Genomic DNA, 13,567 nt, shown 5'->3' on the forward strand with positions numbered 1-13,567 from the left:
TTTTATATAAACTTCGGTAATAGTGAATAAAACGAGACAGGAAGTTTTAAACACAACGGAAGTTGGCACATGGGTCTTACAATTTAGCTATGGGAGCACAGAATCGATACAATTCCAATTATATTTTATGTTTTTGTTTTTTTTTCACCTCCTTATAATAAAAATATATAAAAATATGTCAACTTTTTTATCAATTATTTTTTATTCTTTAATCACATAAAAAAATATGCGATTAAAAAGAAAAACAATAAAAAAGTTTATTTTTATATATTTTTAGAAATTTTATAAATTTTTGGTTAATATCTTTTTTCAAACATATTTAGGTTTGTTTTTTTTTTTTGTTTTTTTTTGTTTTTTTTCAAATATAGTTAGTTTATTACGATATTTGCCGCCAAGTACGTTCTATCTGCAACCCTTGCCAAAACGCATAATGGATTAAATTGTTGAAGTAATTTTATGCATAATGTTTTCTGGATTGTTCTTTAAAGCAGCTTGTATTAGAAACAAGAGACAGAAAGAAAATGGAGTGGAAAAGATATGTGATTAAAAAAAATTGTAAAAATTGGTAAAAAGATATGCACTTAAAATGATTGATAAAAAAGATCGTAATAGATTACGCAGGTTTAAATAATAAAACTATATTTGAAAAAAAAATCATCGCATATCTTTTTAAATAACTGTTTATTTAAGTTAAAAAATAAACATAAAATATAATAGAAAATTGTATCGATTCTGTGTTTTCATAGCTAAATTGAGAGACCCATGTGCTAACTTCCTTTGTGTTTAAAACTTCCTGTCTCATTTTCTTTACCATTACCTAAACTTCTTTCCAGTTAATGAAAAAAAAACATTAAGAAATTTACACGCAGGGTTTGAACCTACAGACCACGTGATGCAAAAAAGAACAAAAAACACTATCACAGTATCTACTCACAGAATTTTCACGACCCGTTCTATCATTGTTGCTAAGTGACAACATGGAAAAAATGCCTTTACTGATAAATTAAAATAACGGTTACAATATCGATTATCAGTAATTATCGGGAGTATTCCGAGACAAAACTTAACTAAGATCACTCCCAAACTTATACACTAAAGTTCTGTAAATTTTAAAGAAAATCTGTTCAGCCATTTCAGAGTCTATAAGGAATGAACTCTCACACACACACAAAGTTGCATTTATATAAATAAAGTGACATTGTCGGTGGGTGTGCAAAAAGTCTCCTCTTAATATTTGATCTACAGAGTTGAAATTTGATATATAGGGTATTTAGATGGTAGCACATTTTTGATTTGGCTTTTAGCCAGCAAAAATTGCTAAGCGGTTAAAATTGTAAACAAAACAGTTGACATTGGCAGGGTAAGTCGAATAAAACATTATGCCTGCTGTTTCTGTTGAGCATGCTCAAAATGAAACATTCATTGCTTAAAGTCACTTAATATTTAACCTTTTGTATTCATCTGTCCATAGCTCAGATGGTAACGATGCTCGAGAGATAAATAATGACTAAGGCTGGATCGCTAAACGTTCTGGTTTTAGTTCTAGTAGATGGTACCAGAGTCATATTTTTTTTATAACTTTTAAAATCATTACTATATATTGGATAATAATCAAGAGAGAATATTCCAGGATGTCTGAACGGTCCACAGAGTTTTATATTGATATAGATATGCACACATGTGTGCAGGCTCGTGTTATGACTATATACAGAAGTCATCATCACCTGAATTAAACTTAATTTTCTTTTTCAGGACGTGCACCACGGCAATGCCAGTCAGCAAATGTTTTATCACGATCCATCAGTCCTGTACATATCAATCCATCGACATGATGATGGCAACTTTTTCCCTGGCACTGGATTCCCTGAAGAATGTGGTGCCGACGAAGGACTAGGTTTTAATGTCAACATTGCCTTTGGTGGGGGCCTCAATCCTCCTATGGGTGATGCAGAATATTTAACAGCTTTCAGGTAAGACCAGGATTAAAATCTGCATATTTTTATAGCTGTGGTGTGATTTTCTTTTTTTTTTGGGGGGGGGGGCTGTAATAAAAAGGAAAACATTTGATCTGATAATTACTGGCAAGTGAGACATCCAGATAGCATTAGAATACCTGAACACTTGATTCAGCAAGTACAGCACACCATTAGTGGTAATCCATGAGGTCAATGGCAACAGGGAGCAGGACGTCAGCGGGTACTGGAACATGCAGTCGGTGGCTAGAAGCACTGGAACTGCAGGAGTGAGCTGGAAATGTTGCTGGAGTTGCTGGAAGTCACAGGAATGACCTGGAGTCACTGGAGGAGTAAGCTGGAGGTGCTGAAAACTGCAAGAGTGAGCTGGAATACACAGGTTCAGGAATTCAAGAACTTGAGTGGCAGGCTATTAGGGGAGTCCCAGGAGGCAGGTAGCAATAGAGGGCGGAGTGTGCATCGCGCTCTACTGCCCCTGGTGACAACGTCAACTTGACAATAGTTAAGTCGAGATGGGAGTTCTAGCTTCCAAGCTAACTCAGGATTTGCTGTTAAAGCCACTGACTTCATGGAGAGTTGTTTGTGATACAGGTTATATTGCCAGTGATGGTGCCAATAAACAATGAATGACTATAATAATTTCACACCATATTACTTACAGTTAAAAGTGTCTTAGATGTTTATTAACCGTATTTAATTCAATCTAAGTTCGTAATAATAATCTTTTCTTTTTGTTTAGTTTATGAAAGATGAAGTTTTTGTGTTTTCTCTTTATTTGAAAACGACCGTTGCTATTTTTAGCACATTTAGTTGTGAGTGACATATTTCCGGTAGTGCTTGGGTTTCAGCTGACAGCATGTTTTTGCTTTACAAACATAGGAGTGGTTAGCTGGCCAACCATGACAAAACAGTCATTCTTAGGATACACATAAAATCTGATTTTCTTATCGAAAAATTAAACAACTTGATGAATTTATGTAATTTTGGAATATATTTTCGTTTAATCATGGGAAAGTACATCATACAAATTTTTCTTTATTTTTATTTTTTTTAATGTAGAGGAAATTCTAGACAAGAATAGATGATTCATACTTTACATAAAAATTGTTATCGAAGCTTTTAATCGGGAGAACATTTCTTTCTTTTTTTTTTTTAATAATATATAAGCCACTGCTTATCAAAGCTGAAAGCTACTGAAGGATAAGAGTTGATGAGATTGATGGATTTTCAGTTGAATGATGAAGAATATTATAAGAGGATTGAAAATGGTGAATGGAAAGGATAAATTTTGAATTCTTAAGGGAACATTTTAGGGTCTGTATCTGCTGATGTTGGATTTGATTTAGGTTGGATTTATTGTTGTTTGCAGGGAAGCAGTTTTGTGGTAATGTTTTCCAGAGATGGAAAGTACTTGGACAGAAACTCTGTTCATGGAAATTTTGTTTGATGTTAGGCACATGAATAAAGAAAAAAGTTCCCCCCCCCCTGATATGATCAAAAAACGCTGAGTATTTTTGACTCAAACATTGTGCATGCAATAAAAACATTTTAATGTTTATTTTTTCTTCAGGACAATCATCATACCCATAGCCAAAGAATTCGGCCCCGATATTGTTTTAGTCTCTGCTGGCTTTGACGCTGCTGCTGGCCACCGTGCACCTCTTGGAGGTTACGACGTCAGTCCAGATTGTGAGTACCAATTCATTATGCAAACCTTGTCCTCTACATTTATTAGGCTTACAGACAAAAGTTACAACAAAAGTAACAAAATTTGAGATGTTTTCACAAATGAATGTTGCAGTTCAAGTAAAAAAAAACAAAAAAAACTTACATCTCAGGCAGAAATAGTTATCCTTGCTAAAAATTAGAAAAATAATTGAATAGAAGATTAATTACAAGTAAAAAGTAATTTCATTGTATTATGTAGTTTATTTCATTTCAGTAACTTGATTATATAATAGATTATCTCCCCTGCTTTCTGGATATTTCCGGTACTTCCACTCTTATCAATGGTGGATTGAAAAAAAACCATTTTTATTTTTAATAAAATGTTCGAGGTGATCTTCTACCTGTTCATTTTTTCTAAATAAATATTTCTGGATAATGAATCAGAACTATGTTGTGAGGAAACAAATGGGTTATAGTCAGCCAACATACTTCCTAACTTCTGGTGTAGTGTTACTGGAAGCAGTGACAAGACAAATCAGTTCCTTCACTTTTACTGTTCTTCAGTATTTCTATTATAAAACGATTTATTGAAATAAAATATAAGAAAAGGACATTATTGAAAAGTATACAATAAAAATTAACAAGGTTATACAGATAAAAATAACAAGTCTTTTTTCAAAGGTCATCTGCAAGAATTACTGTGGCAGCGGAGAATCAAAGTCAACTATTTTGGGAATATTATGTATTGGATACATTCTTTTTAATGATGCTTGAAATTTTTTTATTTCAATAGTTTTAGTTTTATACTTTCATAAACAGCTGCACTTATTTGAAAATGTTATTCACAGCTGGCTTGTTTTTCTTTTTATAGCGTATTTAAGCATTTGTCTGTGTATAGCGAAAATAATATAATATGTGTGTGCTGAAAAAAAGAACTTAACTTTCGCTTATGCTCTCTGGAAGTGAGTAACTTCCCTTGAGCTTTCTTTCTTTTGTTAAATTAATGGTAGTACTCATAGTGCATAGTTCTCAGTAAAATAAACCTCGTTTCAAGCATCCTCAGATTTGGGCTTTTTCATTACAGTTTACTTTACTAGAGAATAGCAGAATACTTGAAATCCAAACAATTTATTTTAATGGAGAATGGAGGAATACTTGAAACCCAAACAATTTATTTTACTGGAGAATGGAGGAATACTTGAAACCCAAACAATTTATTTTACTGGAGAATGGAGGAATACTTGAAACCCAAACAATTTATTTTACTGGAGAATGGAGGAATACTTGAAACCCAAACAATTTATTTTACTGGAGAATGGAGGAATACTTGAAACCCAAACAATTTATTTTACTGGAGAATGGAGGAATACTTGAAACCCAAACAATTTATTTTAATGGAGAATGGAGGAATACTTGAAACCCAAACAATTTATTTTACTGGAGAATGGAGGAATACTTGAAACCCAAACAATTTATTTTAATGGAGAATGGAGGAATACTTGAAACCCAAACAATTTATTTTACTGGAGAATGGAGGAATACTTGAAACCCAAACAATTTATTTTACTGGAGAATGGAGGAATACTTGAAACCCAAACAATTTATTTTAATGGAGAATGGAGGAATACTTGAAAGCCAAACAATTTATTTTACTGGAGAATGGAGGAATACTTGAAAGCCAAACAATTTATTTTACTGGAGAATGGAGAATTGCTTGAAATCCAAACGTCTGAATTTGGACCTCATGAAAATAGACCTTGCCGACATGTGGCAATGCTAAAAGAGGCTGTTCACTATATTCCTTGAGGTGGTTAGTGGTTCTCAACTAACAAACGAGTTAAAACTCAATTTATTAGTTAACCTGGTGTCTCCAGCAATATTCAAATAATTTCTGACATTAATGACTACCAGACAGCCATGAATGCCCTCTAGAAAATAAATTCAAATAAAAAAACTTATTTTCATATTTCATAAACATTTCTTATAAAATTCCAAATAAAATAAACTTGCATTTTTAATTTTTTTAATTTTGGAAGTTAGAAAGTACATTATCAGACTATAACAAAAAAATGAAAATTCCATTTTATTTCTTTCATATGTAGTTTATAACTTCGTTCAGTATTATTATATTTCAGGTAGTCAATGTTCTAATGTCCAGCCTATCTCATGGATCCAACTGAAACTTGACCTTTTTTAAAAATATTTCATGCTGAGTGGCAAAAGGCTTTCTTTTTTATTCTTTTAGATGTTTTCAGTTCAGTCATACATTTGGTTGTCTTATGTTTTCTATTCTACATTCTAGTGTTGTCAGTTTAGTCCAATATATGTTGCTTATTCATATGGTGATGAAATAATCACAATTGAGAAAATTAGAAACTTTAGGGATATCGAAATCAAAAGAATTTTGAGACTCGTTTTCTATTCCAAAATCAATTCTTTTCATTTTTATTGATCTACTAGCAGATCAGCCCGGCTTTGCTCGGGCCCTATGCACTGTTCATAACCTCATATATATATATATATTAAAGTTTGATTCCTGTCCAGGTAACCTACATCTAAAATTTCAAGTGTTTAGACTCAAAATTGGCGAGTAATTTTGTAGGGAAATGTACACACACAGACACACACACACACACAAAGACAATCTCACTTATATATAAATATATATACACTAGCAGTTCTGCCCTGCTTTGTTCGGGCCCTATGTACTGTTCGTAACTGTATGTGCATTTGTATAAATTAAAAAGTGTGAATATGTACGGTAATGCCATTAACTACCATAGAGAAAAGTTGGTAGAGGCCGCAGACATCAAATTTTTATTGTTTTGGGCTCAAATTAACAAGGTTTGACCCATATCCAAGTAACCTACATCTAAAATTTCAAGTGTTTAGACACAAAATTGGCAGAGGAGTGTGGTAATGTCTGCAAAGTTCACATCTGTAAACTTTGACCTCTTGCCAGCCAAATTTTCACCCAAATACTGATTAAAACCTTGCTGCAAGTGTGGATACCCTTTACATGAAATTTAAAATGTTTAGACCCAAAATTGGCTTAATAGTTTGCTAGAGACCGCAAAGGTAAAATCTTTTGAACTTTGACACCTTGGAAGCCAAATTTTCAGCAAAAATACAATTAAAAAACTTGCTCTATTTGTGAATACACTTTATGTAAAATTTCAAATGTTTAGACCAAAAATTGGCTGAGTAATTTGGTAGACACAGCAGAGGTTAATTTTTTTTTTTTAACTTTGACCCCATTTATGACCCCTTAACATTTATTGTTTTGGGCTCAAATCAAATTATAAAGTTAGATCCATGTCCAAGTAACCTATATCTAAAATTTCAAGTGTTTAGACCCAAAATTGGCAGAGGAGTTTAGTAGAGTTCTCAAAGGTCAAATTGTTGAACTTTGACCTCTTAACAGCTAAATGTTTTTGCCAAAAACTGATTAAAAAGATTTTTCCAAATCTCAATACCCCTTAGATCAAATATCGAATCTGTAGATTGAAAAATGAGTTATTTGGTAGGGAAATGTACACAGACACACACAGACATTTTCACTTTTATAGATATATAGATTATTATTTTATTGGTCATAAAATACGCTTAATATATTTTAATTTATGCAGATTTCATATTTATTATTAAAGAACCAATTCTCTCTTGAATATATATATATATATATATATATATATATATATATATATATATATACTAGCAAAAGTACCCGTCGTTGACTGGGTTCAAAAACAGCCTACAGAAAATGGATTCTGATTTATGAAAGTATGATAGGTTATGAAAAGGAAGGGTTGCAAATTTGGGTTGAATTTGGGGGTATCAAAACCAAAGCAAAATATGATGAAAGTAAAAATAAAATAGATAAACCCCATAATTTATTATGCCATACCTGTTCACACTGAAACACTTGTCACAATATTCTGTGGATCTATATTAAAAAACTTTGTTAAACTTTGTGACATATTTCCATTCTATGGAGGTCAGGTGCGAACGAACATCCCATAATTTTATTATGCCATATTTCTTCAAACTGAAACATAATTATCAAAGTATACTTACACAGATAGATATGAAAAGTCTTTATTAAAGTTTGTGCCTATTTCCATTCTATGGAGGCCATGCGCGAACGCAGACCCCACAATTTTATTATATCATCCCTATTTAAGTTAAAACATACTTATCAAAGTATTCTTATGTACATCTATATCAAAAACACTTGTAAACGTTTTTTTTTAATTTTAAAATTTTTTATTTCCATACATTGTGGACCAGGTGCGAATGCAGACCCCACAATTTTAATGAACCACCGTTCTGCCAGATCAAACATACCCATTCCTGTGTCTCGATACATCTTCTATCATTATATGTAAACAGTTTTTTAAAATAGTCAACCATATAGGAGTCTATTCGTGGCCAGACACACACACCCAGACATTCAGCTTTATATTATAGATATATATAAACTTTTAATGATACAAAAACTATACAACGCTTTGAAAATAATACATGGAAAAACCTTAGGGGCCGCTTTTGCTAACAAACTCATCAGGAGTTAATCATTGTTATGTCAGCAGATGCAAAAAAATGAATGAAATTGTCATGCAAGAGCAAATATTCTGGGATATGAGTAGAAAGCGAATGGGTATTTGTATAAAATATATGTACAATAATATAAAATATATGTACAAGTTAGATGGAGGGTTATATTTTAATCATTCTCATACCCCCTCCATCTCAATTATATAGTAAAAAGTTATATTTTAATCATTCTCATACCCCCTCCATCTCAATTATATAGTAAAAAGTTATATTTTAATCATTCTCATACCTCCTCCATCTCAATTATATAGTAAAAAGTTATATTTTAATCATTCTCATACCTCCTCCATCTCAATTATATAGTAAAAAGTTATATTTTAATCATTCTCATACCTCCTCCATCTCAATTATATAGTAAAAAGTTATATTTTAATCATTCTTTAACCCCCTCCATCTCAATTATATAGTAAAAAGTTATATTTTAATCATTCTCATACCCCCTCCATCTCAATTATATAGTAAAAAGTTATATTTTAATCATTCTTTAACCCCCTCCATCTCAATTATATAGTAAAAAGTTATATTTTAATCATTCTTTAACCCCCTCCATCTCAATTATATAGAAAAAAGTTATATTTTAATCATTCTCATACCCCCTCCATCTCAATTATATAGTAAAAAGTTATATTTTAATCATTCTCATACCCCTTTTTTTTTTCTTTTTTTTTTTTTTTTTTTTTTTTTTTTTGCCTAGTTGGTAGGGCGATAGAACATACCAACTGCCCCCCTGCAGAGGGTAAAAATCCTTCAATGGGACCACCAGTTGACCGTTGGTGGCAACCCGTAATGCATTAAGAACGGGATCCTGGTGGTTGAGTGGAACATGCCTAGGAAATAATAACATGATACTACAACACACCACTTTGGCCCTTACTAGGCTAGACGGGAGGTTGGATAGGCCCGATCCAATCAATCGGTTGGTCATGACAAGCACTAATTCAGACAATCCAAACAAAAACACACTAACACTCAACATAAACAATAAACTGAGTTAATAAGCGATGGCTGAAGGGTCAATCAAGCTGGGAAAAAGGTAACCATCAGGAATAATAAAAATACAGGGAAATCCCATACTTGGGTGGGCATAACCATATATTGTGAATGCTTGGAAACCTCCCCATGTTTGAGTATACCAGCTATGTAGCCCTGGAGAACCGAGGCGAATGGGATTTACCCCCTCATAGTTCTTCCCCATAAGGGGCTCCGAGGAGGGTGGGGAGCATGGCTGATGAATTTTTCAAAAATTATTATGAATGCCAAAAAATCCAAGAGACCACACACAGAAATAGACTCTGACAGCGACAATGAAGATACAAACTTTCCAAGATTCATCGTGCTAGAAGCAACGTCTAATATACCGTTAACTAAAATGTCACCCTTCATTATCCAAAAGGTAATATCAAGCAAAATAACACCTAAAAATGTCAAAAAATTAAGGAATGGTACCATATTGGTAGAAGTACAAAATAAAAAACAGGCCAAAACTCTACTTCAACTACAAAAATTGCATGAAACAAACATCAAAGCTTATCCACACCAAACACTAAACTACTCCAAAGGAGTCATAAAAAACCAGGAAATCTCCGTCTGCACAACAGAAGAAATCAAAACAGAACTAAAAAACCAAGGGGTCACAGATGTAAAAAGAATCACATTTAAAAAAAAAGGAGAGGTAATATATACAAACACTTATATATTAACATTCAATTATCCTCAAATACCAGAGACCATCAATATAGGTTATGAAAGAACGAAAATAGAACAATACATTCCAAAACCTTTACAATGCTACAACTGCCAAAAGTTTGGACATAATAAAGACCAATGTCTAAGATTCTTCACATGTGGAAACTGCAGTGAAAAAAACCCAGACCACGATGAAGAAGACTGTCCAAATAAAACCAAATGCACAAACTGTCAAGAAGAGCACCACTCTCACTCAAAACAGTGCAAAATATATAAGCAAGAGAAGGAAATAATAACAATCAAATATCAAAAAAATATAACCTTCCAAGAAGCCCGCAAAGAAGTCACAAATCGCACCAAAAACTCATATGCCACAATAACCCAACAAGCAAACAAAATGTACAACTACAATGAACTAAACCTTGCTCCAGAAATTGCAAACCTAGCAAAAGAACTAAAGAACATACTTGAAGAATTAAAATCTTTTTTATCAGAACTGAAAATAAATTCTAACAGCCAAATAAAAGTCAGAAACGAACAACCCAGTATAAAAGAAAACGAAACAAAGGAAATCAGAAAAACTTCCATCAATATTGAGGAATCAATCTCTAAAGAAATGAAACCTCCTCAATTATCAAAACGTGAAAGATCCAAGTCACTAACAAGGACAAAAACAGATGTTAAAAATAAACACACAACAACAGAAAAAATGGAAATAGAACAGAACAACAAAAAAACTACCCCCCAAAAACAAAATGACAAACAAAAAACAGAATTAGTATTAATTGAAAATGAAAATAAATTTGAACTAGTTGAAACTGGTAGCCAAAAAAGACAGTCAAGACAAAGTAAATCTAAAAGTCCCAGACCAAAACCCAAAAAAAGCCTCTCACCAGAAACAAGAAACAGACCATCCACTTCCAAAAGAAACACCCAAACTAACATCGAAACTATGGACGTAGACATAAACACCAACAGTCCAAAACCAAAAGAAAATATAAACCATGACTAACAAAATCCTACAGTGGAACATAAGAGGATTAAAAATTAATATCGAAGAAATGCAAATACTTATCAAATCCTTATGTCCTGCAATAATTTGCCTACAGGAAACACACTTAAAAGAAAATGACAAAATTAACATAAAACACTACTCAATATACAACCACATAAACAAATTATCATGCAAAGCCACCGGTGGATCATCAATACTGATAAACGAAAACATTCCACACAGCAAAGTGAACTTAAAAACAAATATGCAAGCTGTTGCAATAACTGCAACACTACACAAAACAGTAACCCTATGCTCACTCTATATACCACCAAATGAAACAATAAACGAAACAGAATTAAACAATATAATCAAACAACTACCTAAACCTTTTCTACTGTTGGGAGACTTCAATAGTCACAATATATGGTGGGGCAGTAAAAAAAACAACAAAAGAGGCCAAACCATAGAAAAAATAATTAACCAAAATGATCTATGCCTACTCAACAACAAAGAGAATACATATATGCACCCACCAACGGGAACCCTATCAGCAATCGATATAACACTATGTGACCCAACTATATACATGGATTATAGCTGGAGAACACATAAGGATACATGCGGAAGTGACCACTTCCCAATCATAATAGAAAACGAGAATCCCAAGCCAGAAGACAAAACACCCCGCTGGAATTTACAAAAGGCAAATTGGGAAAATTTCCAAAATACATGTCAATACAGATTAATACCTGAAGCGAATCCTGACTTAGAACACATCACATATTTCAGCAACACCCTACTCACAATAGCCGAGGAGAACATACCAAAAAGTTCCACTACTACAAAATATAACAAACCCTGGTACAATAAAGAATGCAAAGAAGCTATAAGAGCCAGACGTGCAAACCTAAGGAAATTCAAAAACAGTCCAACGAAAGAAAATTTGGACACCTATAAAAACAGCAAAGCCAAAGCACGGAAAACTATCAAAGAATCAAAACGGAACTCGTGGAAAGACTATGTAACAAAAATTAATCAAAACACAAAACCCAAAAAAGTATGGGAGATGGTCAGAAAAATAGCAGGAAAAAATACAAAGAACCCTATTAAACACCTTATATGCGACAACACAAAGATTACCGACAAACAAAATATCGCAAATAAATTAGCAGAACAATTCTCAATGAACTCATCATCAAAAAACCAAAATAAAAAATTCCAAGCTATAAAGAAAAATGAAGAAAAAATAAAAATAAACTTCAAATCAAAAAATGAAGAAAACTACAATCAATTATTCAACAGTGCAGAACTAGAGGAGGCAATAAACAAATCTCCCGATACAGCAGTCGGCCCCGACGAGATCCATTATCAATTCCTCAAAAAACTACCAAAACCATCACTGGACTACTTATTACAAATTTACAATGAGATATGGATAACTAACAACATTCCAAAAAACTGGAAGCAGGCAACAGTAATCCCAATACCCAAACCAAAAAAAGACCATACAAACCCAACAAACTACCGACCCATTGCACTAACTAGTTGTTTGTGCAAAACTTTTGAGAGAATGATTAACGAAAGGTTAAATTGGTACTTGGAAAGCAAAAATCTAATTACAGAAAGCCAGTCGGGTTTCAGGAAAAATAGAAGCCCCACCGATCACTTAATAAAACTGGAAACACGCATAAGAGAAGCATTTGCAAAAAAAGAACATCTAATAGCAATTTTTTTTGACATGCAAAAGGCGTATGACACCGCTTGGAAATACGGAATCCAAAAAGACCTGTATGAACTAGGACTTAGGGGTAGAATGCCAGAAATTATCAGAAATTTCTTAACAAATAGAAACTTCCAAGTACGGATGGACAACACTTATTCAGTCCAAAAAGATCAAGAAATGGGGGTCCCCCAAGGCAGTATCCTGTCTGTCACCCTCTTCAACATTAAAATAAACAATATCATAAAAAACATAGACCCAGGAATTGAAAACGCCCTATACGTGGACGACCTACTTATATACTACCAATCTAAATATATACAAACAGCCGAACGCAAACTACAACTCTGTCTGAATAAAATAAACAAATGGGCCATAGAAAATGGATTTACATTCTCAGAGGAAAAAACTAAATGCATCCACTTTTGCAAATTACGAAAATTCCACCACGACCCCAACCTGAAACTGGATAACAAGAACATCCCACTCACCGACCAACATAAATATTTAGGTATTATATTCGATAAAAAATTGAACTTTATACCGCATATAAAATATTTAAAAGCAAAATGCCAAAAGACAATGCAATTGATCAAAGTCCTAGCACACACCGATTGGGGTGCAGACAAAGTCACATTATTGAAATTATACCAAACTCTAATCAGATCTAAAATGGACTATGGATGCTTCATCTATGGAGCAGCAAGGAAGTCCTACATAAAAGAACTAAATACAATCCATCATCAAGGATTAAGATTAGCCTTGGGAGCATTTAGAACCTCTCCAGTAGAAAGCCTCTATATAGAGGCCCATGAGCCTCCACTGATTCTAAGACGACAGAAGTTAGCGCTACAATATTACCTAAAGCTGGTATCGTGTCCAACAAATCCTGCATACCAATGTACC

At 33.1% G+C, this 13,567-nt stretch overlaps 1 protein-coding gene across 9 annotated transcripts in view; it reads left to right on the top strand.

Moving 5' to 3' along the window:
* LOC145263152 (histone deacetylase 5-like) overlaps positions 1-13,567 on the top strand; it is a 506,934-nt gene that overhangs the window by 465,850 nt on the left and 27,517 nt on the right. For all 9 annotated transcript variants that reach the window (XM_080120140.1, XM_080120145.1, XM_080120142.1 and 6 more), the window contains 2 exons: positions 1,753-1,970; positions 3,544-3,662. In XM_080120140.1, coding sequence (XP_079976266.1) covers positions 1,753-1,970; positions 3,544-3,662 — 337 coding nt within the window. The remainder of the gene's footprint in view (positions 1-1,752; positions 1,971-3,543; positions 3,663-13,567) is intronic.

This window comes from Euprymna scolopes, chromosome 38 (genome assembly GCF_053919585.1).
Source record: "Euprymna scolopes isolate OS-2025 chromosome 38, ASM5391958v1, whole genome shotgun sequence".
NCBI classification, from domain to species: domain Eukaryota; kingdom Metazoa; phylum Mollusca; class Cephalopoda; order Sepiida; family Sepiolidae; genus Euprymna; species Euprymna scolopes.